This window comes from Neomonachus schauinslandi, chromosome 9 (assembly GCF_002201575.2).
Source record: "Neomonachus schauinslandi chromosome 9, ASM220157v2, whole genome shotgun sequence".
NCBI classification, from domain to species: Eukaryota; Metazoa; Chordata; class Mammalia; order Carnivora; family Phocidae; genus Neomonachus; species Neomonachus schauinslandi.
Window position 1 is genome coordinate 143,291,336 of NC_058411.1, and position 20,080 is coordinate 143,311,415.

At 60.2% G+C, this 20,080-nt stretch overlaps 1 protein-coding gene across 1 annotated transcript in view; it reads right to left on the reverse strand.

Annotated features, from left to right (window-relative positions):
* The window catches only part of TBC1D2B (TBC1 domain family member 2B), a 64,228-nt gene continuing 44,148 nt past the window's right edge, over positions 1-20,080 (reverse strand). The window contains exons 10-16 of the mRNA XM_021680465.1: positions 18,356-18,466; positions 17,276-17,460; positions 14,645-15,139; positions 11,572-11,689; positions 6,096-6,281; positions 5,808-5,929; positions 1-2,780 (exon numbers count right to left, since the gene is read on the reverse strand). Of these exons, the coding sequence (XP_021536140.1) occupies positions 2,585-2,780; positions 5,808-5,929; positions 6,096-6,281; positions 11,572-11,689; positions 14,645-15,139; positions 17,276-17,460; positions 18,356-18,466 (1,413 nt within the window). The 3' untranslated portion in view covers positions 1-2,584. The remainder of the gene's footprint in view (positions 2,781-5,807; positions 5,930-6,095; positions 6,282-11,571; positions 11,690-14,644; positions 15,140-17,275; positions 17,461-18,355; positions 18,467-20,080) is intronic.

Below are 20,080 nucleotides of genomic sequence, written 5' to 3' on the forward strand. Positions count from 1 at the left end.
GGCAGTTCAGAGCCCCCCACCAAAGTCCTGTACCCCTCTGAGCCCTGGGGGTGAGCCCTGTCATGAGCAACTGTAACGGCATCTCAAACCAGAACATTATACAAATTAGTAGTTTATTTGGCTTTTTAGTATAAAGACTGTTCCAGAATTTAACTCGAGAAGCCGAGAAGCCGCAGTGACATCAGGGGAAGTCACCAGGCACTGCCCCCCAAGCAGCCCCCCGAGGCGGCAGCCAGCCTCCCGCCTGCAGGGGCTGCCCCGTGTGGGGCCCATCTGCCCAGGGCACGTGCAGGAGGACAGCCCCGCACAAAGCCAGGGTGGGGATCTGTGCAAGAATACAAACAGTTTAAAAAAAAAAAATGCACTGGCGATTCGCCTAGAATACTTCCTATATGGATACAGTGTGGGAGGAAGGCAGACTCGTTCCAGCCCCGGGGGCCCCGGCTGCTGTGGGACGGTGGCACGCGTGACCACAGGCCGCGGGAGGCCATGCCGGCGCACGCAAGCCCGGGGGCCACAGATGGCCCGGGAGCCAGGAGCGACCCAGGCCGCTCGGGTTCTCGCGATCACACACAACCGCGCACAAAGAACTCGTTATATAAAATAGATGTACATAATTGAAAAACCCTTGATAAAAATAGTCTATAAAAATATAAACTGTAGTGAAAAATATACAAAAGTATTAACAGATGTTCAGCCCGTAAGACACAAAACCCGTCCCCGTGCGAGCTGGTAGCTGCCCTTGGCCGTGGGCACGGCCTGCGGCTCAGCACCCTGCCCAGTCTGGGCCAGGCCAAGCACCCCTGCCGCCCTCTGCACGCCCAGAGACAAGGCGGCCTCCGGGAAAGTGTCCCCCGTCCACGCCCCCCACGACCGCGCTGCTCTCACGGCCACTGCCTGGGCACGGACAGCCGCCTGCGGACACCAACACGGCGCGGCTGGCCACTCCCCGAAACCACGGCTCCAGCCACACCCAGCAGGCGCCTGGGCCCGATCCAGGTGCTTTTAAGATACATCTTTTTGGGGCAAAACGGACATAACCAGCCTATTCCAAAAGGCAGCATTTTCTCCCCAGGATGTGGCAGTTCTGGGGAGGTCAACTTGGAAGCTAGAGCCTGACCCTACCGCGCCTCCTCACTGCTGTCCCCCAGCCGGTGAGGGGTCCGCGGAGGGCAGTGAGGCTGCGTGCTAAGGCCGACCTCCAGCAGCCATCCACCTCCCCGCCACGTCTGCCATCTGAAAGATCAGGCTAACCAACCTCACAACACAAAAGCTGACACGGCGTGGTATGCGGGGACGCCCGCCCAGCCGGGACACCGATAAACACGGACCGAGACGGAACATCTGTCCTTAGAAAATGCACTTCCTCAGGGGACTCCTTCAACGCTTCGGCTGCGTCTGATACGTTTCAGCTGGGGGTTACTTCCAACTTCTCCAGGTAGTGTAAAAATTCCGTGTGCAATGGTTTCTTTCCTATTTGGATAACGCTGTGCCAGGAAACTCTTGCATCCACACGTGGAGCAGGGATGGTCCGCGGAGCGATGAAGCAGTCAACCTTCCCTGCGCAAAGCCTCTCAGCAGAGCTTCAAAAAGAGCGCTCCCAGTCTGCAGAACGGCGTGGGCAGCCTGACCTGCTGGAGGTGGTGGTGACCCTACAGCCAGGACCACGCTGACCCCAGGGAGGGGGAGGCCGGCTGCCAGGACGTGGATGCCTCTGGGCAGCACTGGGGAGGGACCGTGAGGGACAGCTCACCAAACCTGTGTCCCAAGCAAAGGCACTGGCAGCCGGCCTCCCCGCCATCCAGCAGGTGGGGGAGGCCCCCGGAGCCCTGGCCGACGGCGTCACCCTGCAAGGCGTCCCCAGAAGCCGCCTCTGTCTCCTCCACCAAGGCCTGCGCCCGAGGTGGGCCTGCTTTGCAGGACGGCGGTCCACAGCTTCTGTGGACTCCTATCCCTACGCTGGCAGAGTGATTCCACGAGCCACTCCCCGAGAGGCGAGAGCACAGAACCTCACGGAGCCATGCCAGGCGGAGCGTGGGCTGGGGGCGCGCCAGCACCGCCTGGGGCCGAGCGGGGAGCGTGGGGTGTCCGGAGGGCCAGGCCCCCCAAGCTAGTCCAGAGATGGGGCACGGCCGGTGGTTCGCCTGGCACGGAAGGTGTGGGATTTCTCCAGGCTGTTTCTGAACACAGATGCACTTGCTTCGCTCACCTCACGCCACCCAAAGCAGCCACGCTCTGGCTAGGGGGCGACACGGGGAGACGCCAGGGTGCAAGCCAACCACAGAACCCAGACAGATGCTGTCAACAGGCTCGACAACAGCCAGCCGGTTCCCCTGGGGGTGCACGGGTCACACGGGACACGGACACCGCCCGCCACGGCCCGGAGATGGCTGTACACGGAGCAGACCCCAGCCCGCGTGGAAATGAGGAAGTGCAATGTGGCCGTGGACGTCCGCCCAGCAGACCTCCAGAGACCACGGGCATTACATTTGGGCTTTCCAATGAGCAGAGGCCCCTCTGCTGTGTATCCTTTTGGCACGCTTTGGTTGTGAAGACAAGAGCAGTGTCATGGGGTGGGGGGCACTCAGGTATCCTCCTCTTCATCGCTGACCAGCTCGCCCTTATCGGGGCTGGTGTCCCGCTCACGCAGGAAGTCCTCGCGGATGGCCTCCAGCTCTGTCAGCTCCAGCCGCACCTTCTCCAAGTGGTAGGCGCGCCGGTTCCGGATCTGACGCAGGGGGAATGGGTTCAGGTCCCCGAAGGAGATACTGATCAGCTTCCTGGCGGGACAGAGGATGGGGACAGAGGTCAGCAGGGCAGGACGTGGGACGGGGCCTGGGGCACGTGTGTCAGCTGGAGGCCAGCCCCCCTCACGCAGAGGCTACGGGGCTGGCCCTGAGCCACCGCCTGGATGGAGGCCCATGCTCGCTGTGTGTCGTGGGCGGGCGAGGTGAGGGTCGTTCCCTTTCTGGCTTCCGATTCCCCATATGTTGGGAGGACCGCAGTGCCACCTCCTGGGCTGTGGGGTTACCAGCGCGGCCCCCGTGAGGACAGAGCAGCGCCTGGCATGTGCTGGGCGACCGAGGGCCGGTGTGCCTGAGTGGGACCGGCAGGAGGCTGGTTCAGGCTTCCTGGGACTGACGGGCAAGGAGTCCACCTGGCGGCAACGGTCGGACCCAGCCCGCCGCACAAGGGCCGGACGTGGTCTATAGACGATGGGCGCTCGATGGGTTTCCCACCGTCCGCGGGTCCACGCACCGACCCCGCTAACCTGCCCTGGTCTCTGACCAGCAGTTTGACAAGAACAGAGCCAGGACGTGCCCCGAGGCCTGGCTAGGGGTTCCAGCACTGACTGGGTCAGCCGTGGCCGCAGAGGTTCCTCCAGCATCAAAGGGCCTGCCCCCGATTCGGCTGGCCCGGCGGCTTCTCTTCCCTCCGGCCCCCAGGAGCAGCTGCGATGACATTGGCTGTCCGGGGCCCCTGCCGGCAGCTAGGGCTGCCACCTGGCCTGACGTCAGCCGGCGACTTCTCACACCCCTACACGCAGCCTGACTCCAAAGCATTCTCCCGCAGGAGGGCGAAGGTCGGAGAGGCCGCATTCCAGAGTGTTCTAGAACACGGGCATGCGGGAGAAGAGGGCCGGCCCGAGCGGAGTGGAAGTGCCAGCCAGGACCTGGGACCCAGGCCCATGCGCCCGGCCCCTTCCCACAGCTGTTAGCCCCAGGCTGCACGCCCCCCGAGACCGGGTGTCCAGCCCTCACTTCGCTGCAGGAGGCAAACACAGAAAGCCCCGAAGTCCTCGGTGGGCCAGTGTTGCCGCGGCCGGCCACCCCGTGAGCACAGCAGGGCGCTGCCCTGCAGGCCTGGTCAGGAGCCCCAGCGGGTCCCATGGTCGGCTAAGGCTGAACACCCAGGAGCCCTGACTCGAGACTGGTTTAATCCTGTTAACCCGACATGCCCTGAACACGTGCCAACTCCACCGCCTCTCCCTCCTTCCTCATAGAAGCGCTTACTTATCCGGAACCACTGGTCTGGGGGAGCTTATTAAAACCCTGGGGTCTGGGCCATCACGCGTCTGCAAACCTGGGTCCCAGGGTGGACCCTGACTTCCTGAAGCCAACGGCCGGGCAGCTGCCCCAGAGCCACTGACAAGGGGCCGGCCGTGCCCACATCCCCGCTGCCAAGCCCTTCTCAACCTTGACCTCGTGCGAGGTCGGCGGACGCCCTGGAGGTTCACCCCAGACTCTCACTGGCCAACGTTACCCTCAGTCTCCACGTGGTGAGGCTTAGGTCACTGCTGCAGGCACCTCAGGACGCCTGAATATACCCTACAAATCCACTTCCCACGCGGGAGGCCCTAAATATAGCAATGACTTCTGGGAGTCAGGTGTGGCCTCCGTCAGCCCCTTCTGCTCCCAGCGTCCCGTCCCCCGGAGGCCTCAGCCCAGCTCCTGCCCCGGGTCCCGCCCGCGGCCGGGCTCGCCCCCACACTGGCGCCCTGCAGCTCGGAAGCCTGTCCACTTACCAGGGGCCCCGGGGGTTGGAAGCAGGTTGTGACACATCAGCGGATGGAGGAGTCCGCATGGGGAGTCGCAACAAGCATTTCATAACCAAAAAGGAATCAAAAACCTCAATATCTAACACAGACCTTTAGCAAGAACCACAAACATTTCAACAAATTGTTTCATTTCCACACACTCCAGAACGGGCATCCCAGGTCTGAGACAAAGCAGCCTTCCTCTGAGCTACAGTCCAAAGAGTTTGAAAGTGGGGCGCCTGGTGGCTCAGTCGTTAAGCGACTGCCTTCCGCTCAGGTCATGATCCCGGCGTCCCGGGATCGAGCCCCGCATCGGCTCCCTGCTCGGCGGGGACTCTGCTGCTCCCTCTTCCCTGCTTGTGCTCACTCTCAAATAAATAAATAAAATATATGTAAAGAAAAGTTTGAAAGCATATGTAAGCCCCAGGCGTTTCTCCCCGCCCAACCCGCGGCAGGTCCGTGGGAGCCCCTGTGGGAGCGTGGCCAGAACAGCCGCCAGCCGCCGTCAGGGCACATGCAAGACAATGGCCTGGAACGGGCGTCGCCGTGTGGCCTGTGGGGGGCACGGGGATGCTCCCCCCACACGCGGTGCCCGGCCCGAAGTCCTGGGTCTTCCCAGGTCCACTTCCTCTCCTGCCCTCCAGTTTGCCCTCCTCCCTCTCTGGGGGCACCTCGCGCCCCGCCCCAGGCCACCCCGACCCCCTGGCCTCCTCCCCGCTGCCAGCCCTCCTCCTGTCTTCCCGACACCCCAGCGATGAGGCCCAGTCCCGCTCTGCTCCCGCCCGGCCGCCCAGGCCGAGCCACTTCCACGGCCCCGGACACACTGCGTCTCACGTCCCCACTGCTGCTCCAGCTCCCTGGGCCCAGGACACCCTCTCCCAGGTGCCCCCACCCAGCCCCGCTCACCCCGCCTTGCCCCCCACCTGCCCATCCTGGGCTTCCCCCACGGCAGCACCCAGCCCATCAGGCCATCCATCTCCCCTCGGGTTCTTCCCGTCAGGGCCCGTCCCTCCCCCGTCACCCTCAGTGCCTGGCGGACGGCCTGCCACGCCGGGAAAGCTCAGGAAACACTCGCTGAACACAAACAAACCGGCCTGTGGGACGCACGCTGGTTAGATCAAGGACAAGCCATCCTCCATCCTGGTTCCCCTCGTCGGTGGAGGCCACCGGGTGTCCAGAGCCTCTCCCACCCCTCGCTCGCACACCATACACCCGGGAAGGCTGCTCTCCGTGGAGCAGGGGCAGCTGGGACCCCCGCCCGAGGACTCACCTGGCGTCGAGGATCGTGCGAGTGAAGTAGCGGAGATACTTGAATATGGACATCGAGTCCTGCAGCTTCAGGATCTCCTCCTCCTTGTATTTGAAAAGCGCCAGGGCAAACCGGAAAATGACCTGCGGGCAGCAGGGGGACGGCCGTCAGCAGAGAGGCCCTCCGCTCGGGGCTGCCCGGGCAGCGGCCTCCCGCGCCCCAGGGCCTCCCACGGCGGCCCACCACGTCCCCGGTGAGCTGGCCACTTGCCACCAGCAGCGTGCCCAGGCACCCAGCGAGCGGACCCACCTTTGGTCCCTCGTAAAGGAAAGAGTCCCAGATCTTGAAGAGGATGTCGCTGACGACGCTGTCCACAAACACCACCAGAAACCAGTTGAACGTGATCAGGGTGTAGTCGACGCCGTACTGTTCCAGATGCGTGTGCAGCCGAGGCAGCTTCTCGCTCATGAGGTCTCTGAACACCCGCTGGTCCACCTGCAGGGGAGCAGAGGGGAGGGGCGTGGGGTCGGGGCGCCGCGGGCACTGCTGTCCCGCACGCCTGGAGCGCCTCGGCCGGAAACGCACTCCTGTCCTCGCGCCGCCCAAGAAGAGGCCACAAAGAGCTGGGGGAGAGTCAGCCTAGCTGCCCACTCGCAATCCAGGGCTACGGGGGCGGAAGCCGAGGCCTGGGCCCAAGAAGGGGTGCGACATCACCACGTCTGTCCCACAGACGCCTCCCGGGTGTGGGAGCGTGAGGGGGCGTGACCTCCAGGGTCCACGGTGCGGCCCCACCTCCTACACACGGCGTGGCCTGGGGCACATCTCCCCGCTCTCCCACGGCTGCCGTGGGGGTACCACAAGCCACGTGCAAACCACCATCCAACTAGGAGCTCTGGCCCTCCTCCCCACATCGGCCACGGTGCTCTGCTGGGCACAGGCGTCCCTCCGCTTCCCCGGAGGAGCAAAAAGCCGCGCGGGGGAGCCAGAAGCCTGGCCTGTCGGGTCAGCTGTGGTCAGGGCCCCAGTGAGGGGTGTTGGTAGCACTCCCGGGGCCGGACAGGTGCCAGCCAGGGCCGCTGAGGACAGCACACCACGCGTGCGAAACACCAGCGAGGAAGAGCCCGCCATGTGGGGACGGTATGACCCTCGTCAGGAGCCCCCAACGCTCCGTGAGCCCCGAGACCACCACACAGGAAGCCACGCGCTGCCGGAGCCACGTCGGCAGAACCACCCGGAGAGCAGCCCAGACGCGCCCGCAAAGCGCGGGGCCCCCACACGGCTCCTCGGAGTCGATCCCAGAGAAACCGGCACCAACTCTCAACTGCACACCAGCCGAGCTGGGATGAAGAGTGCACTGATTCCTGGGGTTACTGGAAGTCTGAGATAACTAGAAACAGTCTACATACACACGCTAAAACCACACTTTTTAAAAGTAACCTCCACACCCAGCGTGGAGCCCAACATGGGGCTCGAACTCATGACCCTGAGATCATGACCTGAGCTGAGATCAAGAGTCAGAGCTCAACCAGCTGAGCCACCCCAGGCGCCCCTAAAATGACATTTTATTTATTTTTTAAGATTTTATTTATTTATTTGAGAGAGAGAATGAGAGACAGAGAGCACGAGAGGGAGGAGGGTCAGAGGGAGAAGCAGACTCCCCGCCGAGCAGGGAGCCCGATGCGGGACTCGACCCCGGGACTCCAGGATCATGACCTGAGCCGAAGGCAGTCGCCCAACCGACCGAGCCACCCTGGCGCTCCCTAAAATGACATTTTAAAAAGGTTCTTTTTTTAGGAAAATCTTAAACTTTAAAAAAACCCACAGTTCCTTTTTGGAAGTTTTGCTTTCTCTTTATCACAGAAGCCTTAACAAACAAAAAGGTATTTTTTTCTTAAAGGGCATGGTTAGATTCAAGTAGGCATTACTGGTTGAAATTGTAAAATTTAAAAGGCAAAATAACAAAATGCTAAAAACATCGTTTTTTACAAAAAAATGGTTCTAAAGAGTCAAATTCTTCTCGGTGCGTAAAAGACAACAAAATACAGGAATCATGTTGGAAACACACATTTTAGCTAATTTGCCTTCCGACTAGAACAAGAAACAAAGTTTCAAAGATGTAAAGTGGTTGAAATGAATTATAATGAATATTCCTTAAAGACCCAACAGACAAAAGCGCACATAAGCCGCCTTTAAAGCGTCCCCAGCCGCCCCCTCCCCCCCGCACCGCGCCCCCCAGGAAAGCTGCACAAAGTCCCACAGGGCAAGCCGGACGACTGTCTGGCGGGGCACACATGCCTGGGGTCCGTCTCCCCGGGAACCCCGCTCCTGTCACCAGGCAGGGTCAGCATCACCCACTAGAGGAGGTGCCTGGACGTCCAACGGCCCCTGAACCACACACGCTCTGCACCTGGCTCCGACCAGTGCTGGAGAGATGTAGGGGCTGTGCATGGGCAAGGGGGATGGACAGCGGGCTGCAGGACGAGGGACAGCAGTGGGATTCCTTCTGCAGAGGAAGGGCAAGCAAGCTGACCCCAAAGCGGGAGTAGAGCCATGCCCTGGGCCCTCCCAATCAGGTGGCCGGTGGTGCCTGGTTCAGGAGGCCCGGCGCGGAGCAGCCTGCTGGGAACGACCCTCGGGCCTCTGTTCAGCCCCCACCCCGCCGAGGTCAGGAGGACTTAGGAGGACGGTATCCTCAGTGCCCACCAAGGTCCTGGCACACAACGTGGACTCAGCTGATGAACAGACGGAGAGGCTGCGAGCATCTGGCCCGTGGTGGCAGTTCGACAGGGATTCATGAAGCACGGGGCTGGGGGCTGGCCACACACGGCTGCCCCCACTCCCAGTGCGGCCTTACACGGAGCCCACCGCAGGAGAGAACACTCGTCACATGCATTCACCCGATGGAGAGTGACGGCCACCAAACACGGCGGTGAAAAAGCACAGAATGACACGGGAAGACGCTCGAGCTAGCGTGTGAACCAGCTAGGACACGTCTTGCCCCCAACGTGAATACCTAAAATGTATTTGGGGGGAAAAAGGCAAAAAGGAAAGATATCAAAATGCTAACAGTGGTCTCGAGTGTGGGTAGAATAACGCAGGATTTTCATTTTCTTCCGAACATCTCGTATTCCGTAATAACCGCGCCTTCGTGAGCAGCCACGACATTTATTGTCAGGGAGAAACCTATCTCCTCGGACTTTACAATTGTGTTTATGTGACAACGTGATGCAAATTTTATCTTAAACCCCCATGCTTAAAATAGGCTTTCCCCTTCTGCGTTTTATTGAGTTTTTACGATCCAAGCATTAGAATAAGCTCGTAATGCACCTAATTTCAAACTGGAGCACTTGTACGAGGGGAGTGTGATGCTGGTCTTCCAGCTGGGGAAGCTGAGGCGCGGGGATGTGGACTGAGGCGGCCAAGCTCCAGGGCTCGTAGGCGGGAGGGCCTGGTTCAGTGGATTTAAGACGCATGAAGACCTCATTCTTCTTACTCTGAAACACAGTCATCTGAGATTGTGAGTCTGTAAAGCTCTTAGCTCCCAGGTGTCCGTGACACCCAGAACTTAATTTACTAGCCTCCTCACTCCCACCAGACAGTGACTGCTGCCTCTTCCCACGGCTCATTTCCTAGTTTACAAAATATTCTGACAAGAAGAGCCTCTAGGTAACGTAGCAAAGTGACGTGGTCACGGGGAGACCAACTGAGCCTGTCCTGGGATCATTCGGCACCTTGACGCTGGGACACGGCCCAGAGCCCAGTCCCCGGCCCGGGCCCACGGTGGGGGCACCTCAGGAGAGCTGCTTCGTGTCTCCGACCCCCAGTTTTCCCCGAGTACAACGGGGACAATGATGCCTTCACTGGGATGGTTTTGTGCAGCCGCCAGTATGGGCTGGGCTGGTGCTCAGTGTCAGCCCTCCCTGTCCTGGTCGGAGCGCGCACGGCGCTCAGCCACTCGCCACGCGGCGGCCGGTGATCCTGGAAGGAAGGTCATGGCCGCTGACCAGCTCCGGGACAAGCAGGCTCCCCGTCCCCAGAGCGGCAGGAACGGCAGTGGGCTCGGGGCGGCGTGGGGCACAGAGGACGGGGCACTCAGAGCCCGGGCCGGGCAGAAGCTCTCTAGGGAGGCAAGGGGGGGGGGGGGACGGTGACCTGCGGAGGAGGTTAGCTCCACACAGAGAACAGGGCGCGACCGGGAGCAAGTGTTCTGTCCTGGGGCAGCCTGTGCTTCCAGCAGGGGACCCCATGAGTGACATGGGGAGGCAACGGTGCCCTGATGGGGGTCTGTGGGGAAGCAGGTACTCGAGCCGCCAGGCAGGTGGCAGTGACCACAGGGCCTCAGAGGGAGAGGCATGAGGATGAGTCCAGGCTGGGGCGCGGGGGGCGGGGGGCGGGGGGCAGGCAGTAACGGAGGCCACGACGAGAGATACAAACACACAGCAGAACTCAGGGCCCAGCCAGGCAAACAGACGCCACCCTAAATGTGTACAACAAAGGGATTTTGTGCAGGGACCGGTCACATGAGAACAGAAGAGCCGAGAAGCCACGCGGCTGGTGGTGAGGTGGCCCAGAGACGAGGGCAGGAAGCCGCCCCAGGCTGGAGCAGGGAGGTCCCCCCAGCATGGGGGGCCTGCCAGACAGGAGCTGGCCAAGGAGGAGTCAAGGCCGTGGGCAGGCAGTGCCCGTGACGGGCCGAGAACTACCTGCACTTCCCTCCTGCCCCTGCTGGTCCCTTGGTGGGTTTACGCCGGCAGCCGCAAGGCCAGAGGGTCAGGCCCATGAGCAGGGTTGCCAGCCGGGCAGCGGCCCCAGCCTGGCCCAGGGGAGCCCTGGCCTGGGCCCAAGGGGTTGGTCCAGAGCCAGGACTGCCCACGTGGGGACAACCCTGGGCTCTCCCCGCCCATGTCGCCCTGCCCGGCCCTGGCTTCGGGCTCCAGGTGCAGCGGACATGAGCTGTGCCCTCACATGTCCTGCTGGGGAGGTGACTGTGGCCCCCAGGCTGTCCCTCTGGGTCCAGCACTACCTCCGGCTGCTCCCGGCCAGGAAGTGACCACGGCAGGACCCGACACGGCCCGTTCCCACGAGACGCGTGCCTGTAACAGGCAGCCCCAGCTTGCGCACTCCCCACCGGCCTGGCCAAAACTTCCTCGGAGATCCGTCCCACCCACGCCTCCTTCCTTTCCCTGGTCTGGGGATTGCCCCCGCCTCCCCGTTCCCACCCCTCATCCTTTGCAGGTGCCTCCCCTCAGAAATCTCTGGCTCGCCGACTCCTGCCTTGGCTCGGCTTCTTGGAGAACCTGAGCTGACACACCAGGTTCCCAAACATTCCTGGACCGCAACTTAGCTGCCCCTGCAGACAGCTGTGTCCAGGGAACAGCTGATCCCGGGGCGGGGAGGGTGGAGAAACAGACAGCGGAGCCCGGGCGGTGGGGGGGACAGCGGAGCCCGGGGGAGGAGACCCGGGGGTGACAGCAGAACCTGGCAGGGGGGACAGCGGAGCCCGGGGGAGGGACAACGGAGCCGGGGGGCGGGGGGACAGCGGAACAGCCACCATGAACAGCAGGACTGCGGGGCTGGTCCACTCCTCACAGCATGTAACCGCCAGCCCGCCCCGCCAGCTCACGCTCAGCCCAGCCGAGGGTCCGCGGCAAGCCCTGCCTTTTGTACCCGCCACAGGGCTCAGGGGCTGAAGCTGTGAGCAGGAACCCCCCCAAGGCTTAGTTCAGTCCTGTCTCAGCTCGAACTCCCCACGTTGCTGACCGAGGCGCAGTATGTCTACACGTACCTGGGACCCCAGCAGCGTCTTTGTGTAATAGTCTCGCGGCATGAACACCTCCACTATGGTAACGAGACACCAGAAAGCGTCTTCCTGCTCCAGGTACAGAAGAGCCACCGCCACCAACCTGCACGCAAATGACAGCAAGGTGAGCACCAGCGCCCTGCAGCCTGTGACCCAGGCCACGCGGCCGGTCCAGACAGTGGCGCCCGCGGTGTGCCCTTAGTTCTCGCGGCCACAACTTCTCCGGTCCCCGATAAACGACGACCAGTAAGTGTTCCTAGGCAAGTGAGCCATCTTCCTTCTTTCTTTTCTTTTTTTTTAGTAGTCTCCACACCCAACGTGGGGCTCGAACTCACAACCCCAAGATCAAGACTTGCACGTTCTACCAACTGAGCCAGCCAGGAGCCCCAAGGGAGGCGTTTTCTCAAGTTCAAGAAGCAAAGCTACTATTCCCAATCTTTTCATTTGTTTTTTGTTAAAAGGCGATGAAATTCCTTCCCAATAATCAATCAGCCTTGTTAAAGAGAAAAAAAAAAAAAAAAAAGGCGTAGTTAATGCAGCTAATCCTTCCAAATACAAAAAACCCAGGGGTGAGTTTAAGACACGAAGAATTAAGGGCGCCTGGGTGGCTCAGTTGGTTAAGCGACTGCCTCCGGCTCAGGTCATGATCCTGGAGTCCCTGGATCGAGTCCCACATCGGGCTCCCTGCTCGGCAGGGAGTCTGCTTCTCCCTCTGACCCTCCCCCCTCTCATGTACTCGCTCTCTCTCATTCTCTCTCTCTCAAATAAATAAATAAATAAATCTTAAAAAAAAAAAAAAAAGACACGAAGAATTAAGATGGTTTACAAACAACCGCTCTGAGGGGCTCTCGGGAGGAACTGTCTCCACAGCAGGCACGTGGGGGGAGGGAGGTGTCGCTTCCACTGTTCGGGTGTTCATACCGGAAACCCGGGCCCGGCCGAGACGGGGTCACCAATCAAGAGGTGACCTGTCCCGGGATCCCAGGCTTGGCTCCCCTTAGGCAGTTCTGAGTTTTCAGGACACACACATAAAATATTTGGAAAAAAAATAAATCCAATAAAATGGTTAAAAATAAGAGGCCCTAAAGGTGATGGGGATGCAGGTGGAAAGTTTCATCTTCTGGAAGTCTTACTTTTGTGGGGAAGAACAGGTTCCGTGACCATGCCAAATAAACAGGTTGCTAGTGTCCCCCCAAACAGGCATGCACAGGTCCCCGCCAGATCTTTTGGGCTTTAGAAGTGTTTGGCTTCTGGAAATTTTCAGGCTGAGCATTCAATGTGAATTGTGGATTTAAGCAAAACAAGACTGCTTCGTTCGGCAGCATCCTATTGACAGGCTTGCTTTTTGTTTTTTTAATGGGGGCCGTGGAGGGGCAGCCAAAATCCCTCTCACTTCCGGGGCTCAGAGGGGCTGCCCCATCCTCAACACCACAGAGGCGGGTGACTTCCCAGAAGTGTGGTTTGGACATTCCACCCGAAACCCTTCCTTCCTGCAACACGCATTTCAGATGCAAACAGACGGTCCTTCCTGGAGGTCTGTAGCTGGTGGAGGAGAATTTAAAAGGCCCCTGAGCCTCCAGAATAAACCTCAGCATTCAAAACTCAAGGCAAGCACTTGGGCTCCTGGGAAAATCCCTAAAGAGCGTGCACAGAGCTTCTTCCTTCTTTGTCTGAACCGCTAACAGCCTGGTGGCCCACGCTCCCTGCACGGAGAGAACCTAAGCGGACACGTGCAACACCAGCATGAGCAGGAGGCGTGTGGGCTGGACACGTGGGCACCAAGCAGCCACGCGCAGTCCATGCCGCACAGACCCCGGGGCCTCCTGGGGCCTCGTCCCCCTGGCCCGGCTCTGAATGAGCAGCCTGAGTCATCACGAAAGGTGACAGGCTGTCCAGCGTCCCCCATCTACAGAAGCGCTCGTGACACCCACAGAAAGACTCGGGTCCAAAAGGGCCCGGGTTCAACCAGCTGCAGAGCCGGGTGGGGCAGCTCCCTGATTCCCGACGATCCGGTATAAACAAGGAACGGCCACCACTGTCCGCCTCGTGCGTTATAAACACCAAATTACATAAAGTTATAATTATAAGGGCGCCTGGGTGGCTCAGTCATTAAACGTCTGCCTTCGGCTCAGGTCATGATCCCAGGTCCTGGGATCGAGCCCCACGTCGGGCTCCCTGCTCAGCGGGAAGCCTGCTTCTCCCTCTCCCCCTCCCCCTCCTTGTGTTTCCTCTCTAGCTGTCTCTTTCTCTGTCAAATAAATAAAATCTTAAAAAAATAAAAAAAAAGACCCCCAAGCTGAGCACGGAGCCGAACTTGGGGCTCGATCTCACAACCCTGGGATCATGACCTGAGCTGAATCTAAGAGTCGGACGCTTAACCAACTGAGCCCCCCAGGTGCCCCAGTAATATATCTTTTTAAACCTATGTCTTTGTTGGGGTGCCTGGGTGGCTCAGTCGTTAAGCGTCTGCCTTCAGCTCAGGTCATGATCCCAGGGTCCTGGGATTGAGCCCCACATCGGGCTCCCTGCTCCGCGGGAAGCCTGCTTCTCCCTCTCCCACTCCCCCTGCTTGTGTTCCCTCTCTCGCTGTGTCTCTCTCTGTCAAATGAATAAATAAAATCTTTAAAATAAATAAATAAATAAAGTTGTAATGGCATCAAACTTCTGGTCAAAACCTGAACATGACAAAAGTAGTAAGAGATCAAAATGAAAAAACCTAGTTGTTTCAGATAACGTTTGATGGTGGTGGTGGTGTTTTTAAAGATTTTAGTTTTAAGTAGTCTCTATACTCAACGTGGGGCTCCAACTCACAACCCCAAGATCAACAGTCACGCGCTCCACTGAAAGCCAGCCAGGCGCCTGTTTGGCGTTCTTGATACTTTCTGAAAGCATGTTTGTTTCTCTCAATTACTCCAGAACAGGGGATGCCGCATAATTAAGCTTAGCTGACGGCAACCCTGCCCAACGATGCTGGCCTTCCTCAGCTAGGCAGGAGGGGAGGGGACGGTCAGGCAGACAGGGGCGCGGCCAGGCCGGGCACCCACCTGCTCAGACCCACCTGTTCAGACCCTGGCAGTAGCCGATATCCGGGTTCCTCCAGGAGAAGGCCAGCAGGACGTTGCGGAGCTTCTGGATGCCCTCTGAGGTGGGGCAGGAGTAATGCTTGTTGGTGGGCAGAGTCCGCAACAGGTCCAGCTCGATCTGCTTAGAGGCCGGGTTCTGTTTCTCCAGCGCCTTCCGGAGCAGCGTCTGGAAGTACCCAGGCTCGGTGCTGTCCTTGAACTTCCTGGTGTGGAGGTCCACGCACCATTTCCACACCTTGGAACGGTGCTCGTGGGGGATGCCTGCCCGGATCAGGTTCTTCAGCTCCGGGGAGCACACCATCTCCCTGTTCATCGTGCTCGCAAAGTAGTTTTCCCACTTGACGCCGGTGGACACCTCCTGGTTTTCTGTGAGATACAGGGTCTTCAGGTCCAGCGCTCGGACCTTGGCCACCAGCTTCTCCTCCTCGTCATCCTCTGGGACGGTCCTAAATCCATAGATATCATACTCACTGTTGAGAAAAACAAAGGAAAAATTGAATGACAGGATTCTGACAAAAACACCAACCAAACAGAAAAACACGTTGGCCCACGCATACATGGCCCTTTGATCTGGGACCAGGCGCTGGAGCTCGGTGAGGGAAGAAGAAACTTCTCAACAGCTGGGGCAGGACAAGTGGCTAGCTCAGTGGGAGAAAATAAAATTCCATCTCTTGGTACTAAAATAAAAATAGATTCCAGATGGTTTAAAACCCCACGTGTGAAAAGCACCGAAGAAGGAAATGCGCCTGGTAAACTGGCCACGTGAACGTGTGTTTACACATCATATGCATCCATGCGTGTAACTTCCTGTTTGGAAAGCATCATTTTAAAACGTGGAAAAGCAAGGGAAAATATTTGCATAGACGTTAGGGACGAAGACAACATGCGTGTGGGAGGCAGGACTGTGGCCCCAAGGACGTCCAGCCATGGCTCCTCACACCTGTGGCTGGCCACATCGTATGGCATCACGCTGACTCAGCTGGGACAGGGAGGCTACCCCGGACCGTCGGGGGCCAGCGGACACACAGGGCCATTCATGGTGGAGGAGCAGGGCAGGACCGCGGGCGTGCAGACCATGGACGTGTGGGCCGCGGGGCCCCCTGCTGCTGGCTGAGGAAGGGAGGAGGAGGCCTGTGGCCTCCAGGAGCGGGAAGACCACCCCAACCGCCAGCGTGGAAACAGAGCCCTCACTCTACAACCCCAGGGAACAGCTCGAGTGCGTGAGAACACACGGTGCCTGTGACACCTGGAATGTCCAGGGAGGCCCGCCGGCCAGCCGGCCCGCAGAGGCTCAGACAGCAAATGGGTGGTGTATAAGCGGCCACGTCTGTGCCAACCTACCGGGGCTGGAGAGACGTGTTCCCTGCAGGCCGGGGATCCCGCTTCTCATCTACACCTTGGAGACGCCCCCCCCCACGGGCACGTGGAAGCACAAATCCCTATGTTCACTGTGCCTCATCTGTCACAAGGGGACGTGGAAGGACCCTGCGTGTCCACCATGAGGGAAGGGAGCAGAGACACCGAGGTTTGGGCGCCTCCGACAGTGAACGGGGCATGAGGCCCGCGGAATGCAGCTCGGGGGCCACACGATGGATCCACCTGGAAGATTTCAGGAGGTAATGATGAAAAGTTGCGAGTATGGTGGGATTCGTGTCTTAGAAGGTGTCTCCAGTGAGGACTTAGAAACACACACTGAAGCGTCGTAAGATGGGAGAACACCATGTCTGGCATCTGCTGTGAAGTATTGCAGAAAAATCCCTGGGGGCGGGGAGGAGAAGGTGCAACCAGACTGACAGTAATTACACAAAGGTCGCCTAGGGGATCGTCACGTGACTCTACTCTGCGGGCTTGAAATTTTCCACAACGAGTCAGAAATACATCGATACACACAGCTGTCGTTCTGCTTGCACACGAGGTTTGGAAACGTGAACAGAACGAGCCCAGAGGTGCCCGCGGGAGGAAGACAGGCCCTCACGAGCAGCCCTCAGCCCCGCAGCCCTGCGGAGAGCGCAGCGTGGAAGCCAGTCGCCCAGGATGGGGTCCTGTCCCCACGACTCGGGGGCTGTGTGTCCCTCCCCGTCCACGGAGCGCTCAACATGCGCCAGCGGGTAGGGCCCTTGGCGCAGCTCCTGGCACGCGGGCCTCAGGGAGCACTCTTCAACAGGGGCGAGGCTCACGTGCTGCGAGCTGACACAGCAGGTCCTGCTGGAGTGTGTGCATCCACGGCGTGGGTCAGAGCCTCGGGGGGCGCCGAGCCGCCGCGCTGGCCAAGCCTTCTTCCCACGCGGGGGCCCCTCCACTCTTGAACCACAGGTGGGAGCAGCTGCGCCTCAGGACGGGGCTCCTACTCTCTGGGGGACTGGCTCCCAGCAGGACTGGAGCTGAGGCTGGAACCGTGGACCCCGACGCGCTCGGGAGGGAGGTCCTGGACTCAACGACCTGGCCTGAGCCTGACTCTGCTGCACGCTTATGACGGCGAGAACGCCGAGAGCATCCTTCCTGATGATGGGCGTGCAATGGGACACGCACTTGCATCCTGTCCTCTGTAAGCGACAACCGTCATTGAAACGGGTCCCACCGCCCACGGCAGTCGCCGGTGCCCTTACCTGACAAGATGAGGCTTCACGAACGCCTGCTCCGGGCCCTCGACCTGCAGGGCGTCCTCCAGCAGCTGAGCTATGACGTCGCGAGAAGGCCCCTGTTCTTCCGAGCAAACCGGCGTCTTCATCTCTTGCAGCAGGATCAGGTACTTGCTTTCTATCTGGCACAACTTGGCTTCCAGGCTGGAATACTACAGAGAACAGGGAGGTCACCTCCACCCCGACCAGGACGCAGCACCGGCAGCCCTCGGCGCCTCGAGCAGCCGACGAACGACAAGCCCCGGCTACGGGGAGGTGAGCTGGGGACCGTACGCAGGACAGCAGATTCACGTTGCCCCAGGCCACCTGCCGCGTCCACAGTGGCTGCCCCGGGCCCCCTCCTGCCAGGGCGCTGGCCCAGCGACACCCACATCACTCCCTCACGGCTGAAGGCAGTGGCAGGAACAGGACCGCGTGGCCGTCCCTGCGGTCATGCTGAGTGTCACCCAGCACGTGGGCTGTGAGCAGGTGCCCACGTGGCACTGACATTTCCCGGGACGCCGTGCCCCGGGACCAGCTCCCGTCTGCCGCCTCATGAGACACACCCTGGGGCCACGCGGACGCAGGTCCGGGAGGACGCGGGGAGCTGGGTTCCAAGGGGACACGGAGCACACACAGTGGGGACCGTGAGCACCGTCGGACACCACCAGGTGACGGCAGCTGTGCTGACGCTGCGTCCCGGCCACAATGCCGACAGACAGGCAACCGACGGGTTCCCAGAGTCTCCGTTTATGGAGGGGAAACCAGTCCACACAACGCAACGGGACAAGATCATAATCCAAACACCCCTCGTTTGGGGAACCTGAGCGTCAGAGTGAACGGTTTTCCGTAAACCCCGTGATGCGTGTGGATGACGACACATCAGGGCACCTCTACTGGCTTCCGTCTCAGACACGGCAACACCGAGTACGCAGCGCTCTGCACCCTGTGTTTCGGTTCAGTGACCTCACGCCCCCAGTGCGGGGGCAGGGCTGGTTTACGATGTGCCCACTTCTAAAGGCTTCGGCATCCCCGGCCACCAGGAAACAGAGCCGCACCCTGACCCACCTTGGCCATCAGGTCCCGCTCCCTCCTTTCCGCGTTTCTCCGCAGTGCTGAGAGCTCCAAAATCTCCTTATTTAGGAACTTATTCTGGGTTTTGTACCCCTGTAAGTTATCCTGTTGGGGAAAAAAAGCCATCAGTTCACACCGGTCTCTCTGTTAATAAATCACCGTCTCCGCAAAGAGCCCAAGTTAGCGCGAGCTTCAAGAACCGACCACCGGGCACTTCCTGATGGTCTCCGCCGCCAGCCTTGGAGCGCTGAGGGAACACGCAGAATTACATCCTCACACTGCACAGTGTCACGTCCCCACACTCACTGATGTGGCACAAACCCCTGTGATCGTTTCTTCTGCAGCTCGAGAAACAGCACGTTTTCTGGGGGTTCTTGCCGTCCGTCACTGAGGGTGGAGCGAAGGCCTCGCGCACACACGGCGCTCGACTACAGAACCCCACCTGCCACCTGTAGTGGACAACACGCTCCAGGAAGCACGTTCCTCCCGTTTGTGTGTTGAAACAGCGGCTCAGTCGTTAAGCGTCTGCCTTCGGCTCAGGTCATGATCCCAGGGTCCTGGGATCGAGCCCCGCATCGGGCTCCTTGCTCCGCGGGAAGCCTGCTTCTCCCTCTCCCCCTGCTTGTGTTCCCTCTCTCACTATCTCTCTAATAAATATGTATAATCTTTAAAAAAAAAAAAAAAACATTTCGAACTCCGGAAAAGCTGACAGGAAAGTACAAGGAACCTGATACGCCATTCGCCTAAAATTCACCAGCTGTTAACATTTGCCACACCTGCCGTGTGACGTAGGACGGCCTGACGGGCCGGAGACAAGTTCTGCCAAGTGCGGGGGACACGATGGGCTGCGGCCCGTGAAAGCCCGCGAGGAGGGCAAGCGTCTGGGACAAACGCACTCGGCGGCCAAGCGCAGTCCTCTACCCACGTGCGCCCCCCGCCCTGTGGGGCTGCCGGGGCTGCGCTGGCCCCCGGGTCACCGGGCAATTCCTGGACCGGCCGGGAGCGTCCACCCCTCACGGGACGGAGGCCATGGCCGTTCCTCGAGACACGTCCTCGTCTCCAGGCTGGACGCCACCGTGGGGACGGGGGCCCACAATCACCCTAAAACGTAGAGGAGCTGTAACGTTTCCACGGCCCCTTCGGTCGCTAACACTTGCGAAGCTTGCGCTGCAGGCTACAGGGTCCGCGTGAGACTCCTGACGGCTCCGCGAGTGAGAGCCCTCGGGCCGCCATCCGCGCGTCTCCCCTGAGAGCCGGGCCACCAGGCTCTGGGCCGCGGATACGCTCACGCCTCCCGTGTCAGCAGGACTGCATGTCACGACAGGCCTGCGACACACCCAAGCCCAACCCCACGGCAGCCTGGACCCCCCCCCCCGTCCTCCCCTCTCCCGGCGACTGAAAGCTCTCTGGCAGCGCCAACACACATAACGAGAAGCAGGCCGACGAAAGGAGGGCGGGGGGCGCGGGCGGCTGGGTGATGGCGGGAGAGCAGGGTAAGCGGGTCCTCCTCCCGTTACGTTCCGTGTGACTGCTCATCGTGAGGAGTCTTCCTAGGCTGACGACGACGAGCACGCAAGTGGAGCCCCTACGAGCGCCAGACCCCGCGAGACCCCGCCAGACCTCGTGAGACACCCGCCAGACCCCACGAGACCCCGCCAGACCTCGCGAGACACCCGCCGGACCCCGCCAGACCCCGCGAGACCCCCCCACACCCCCCCC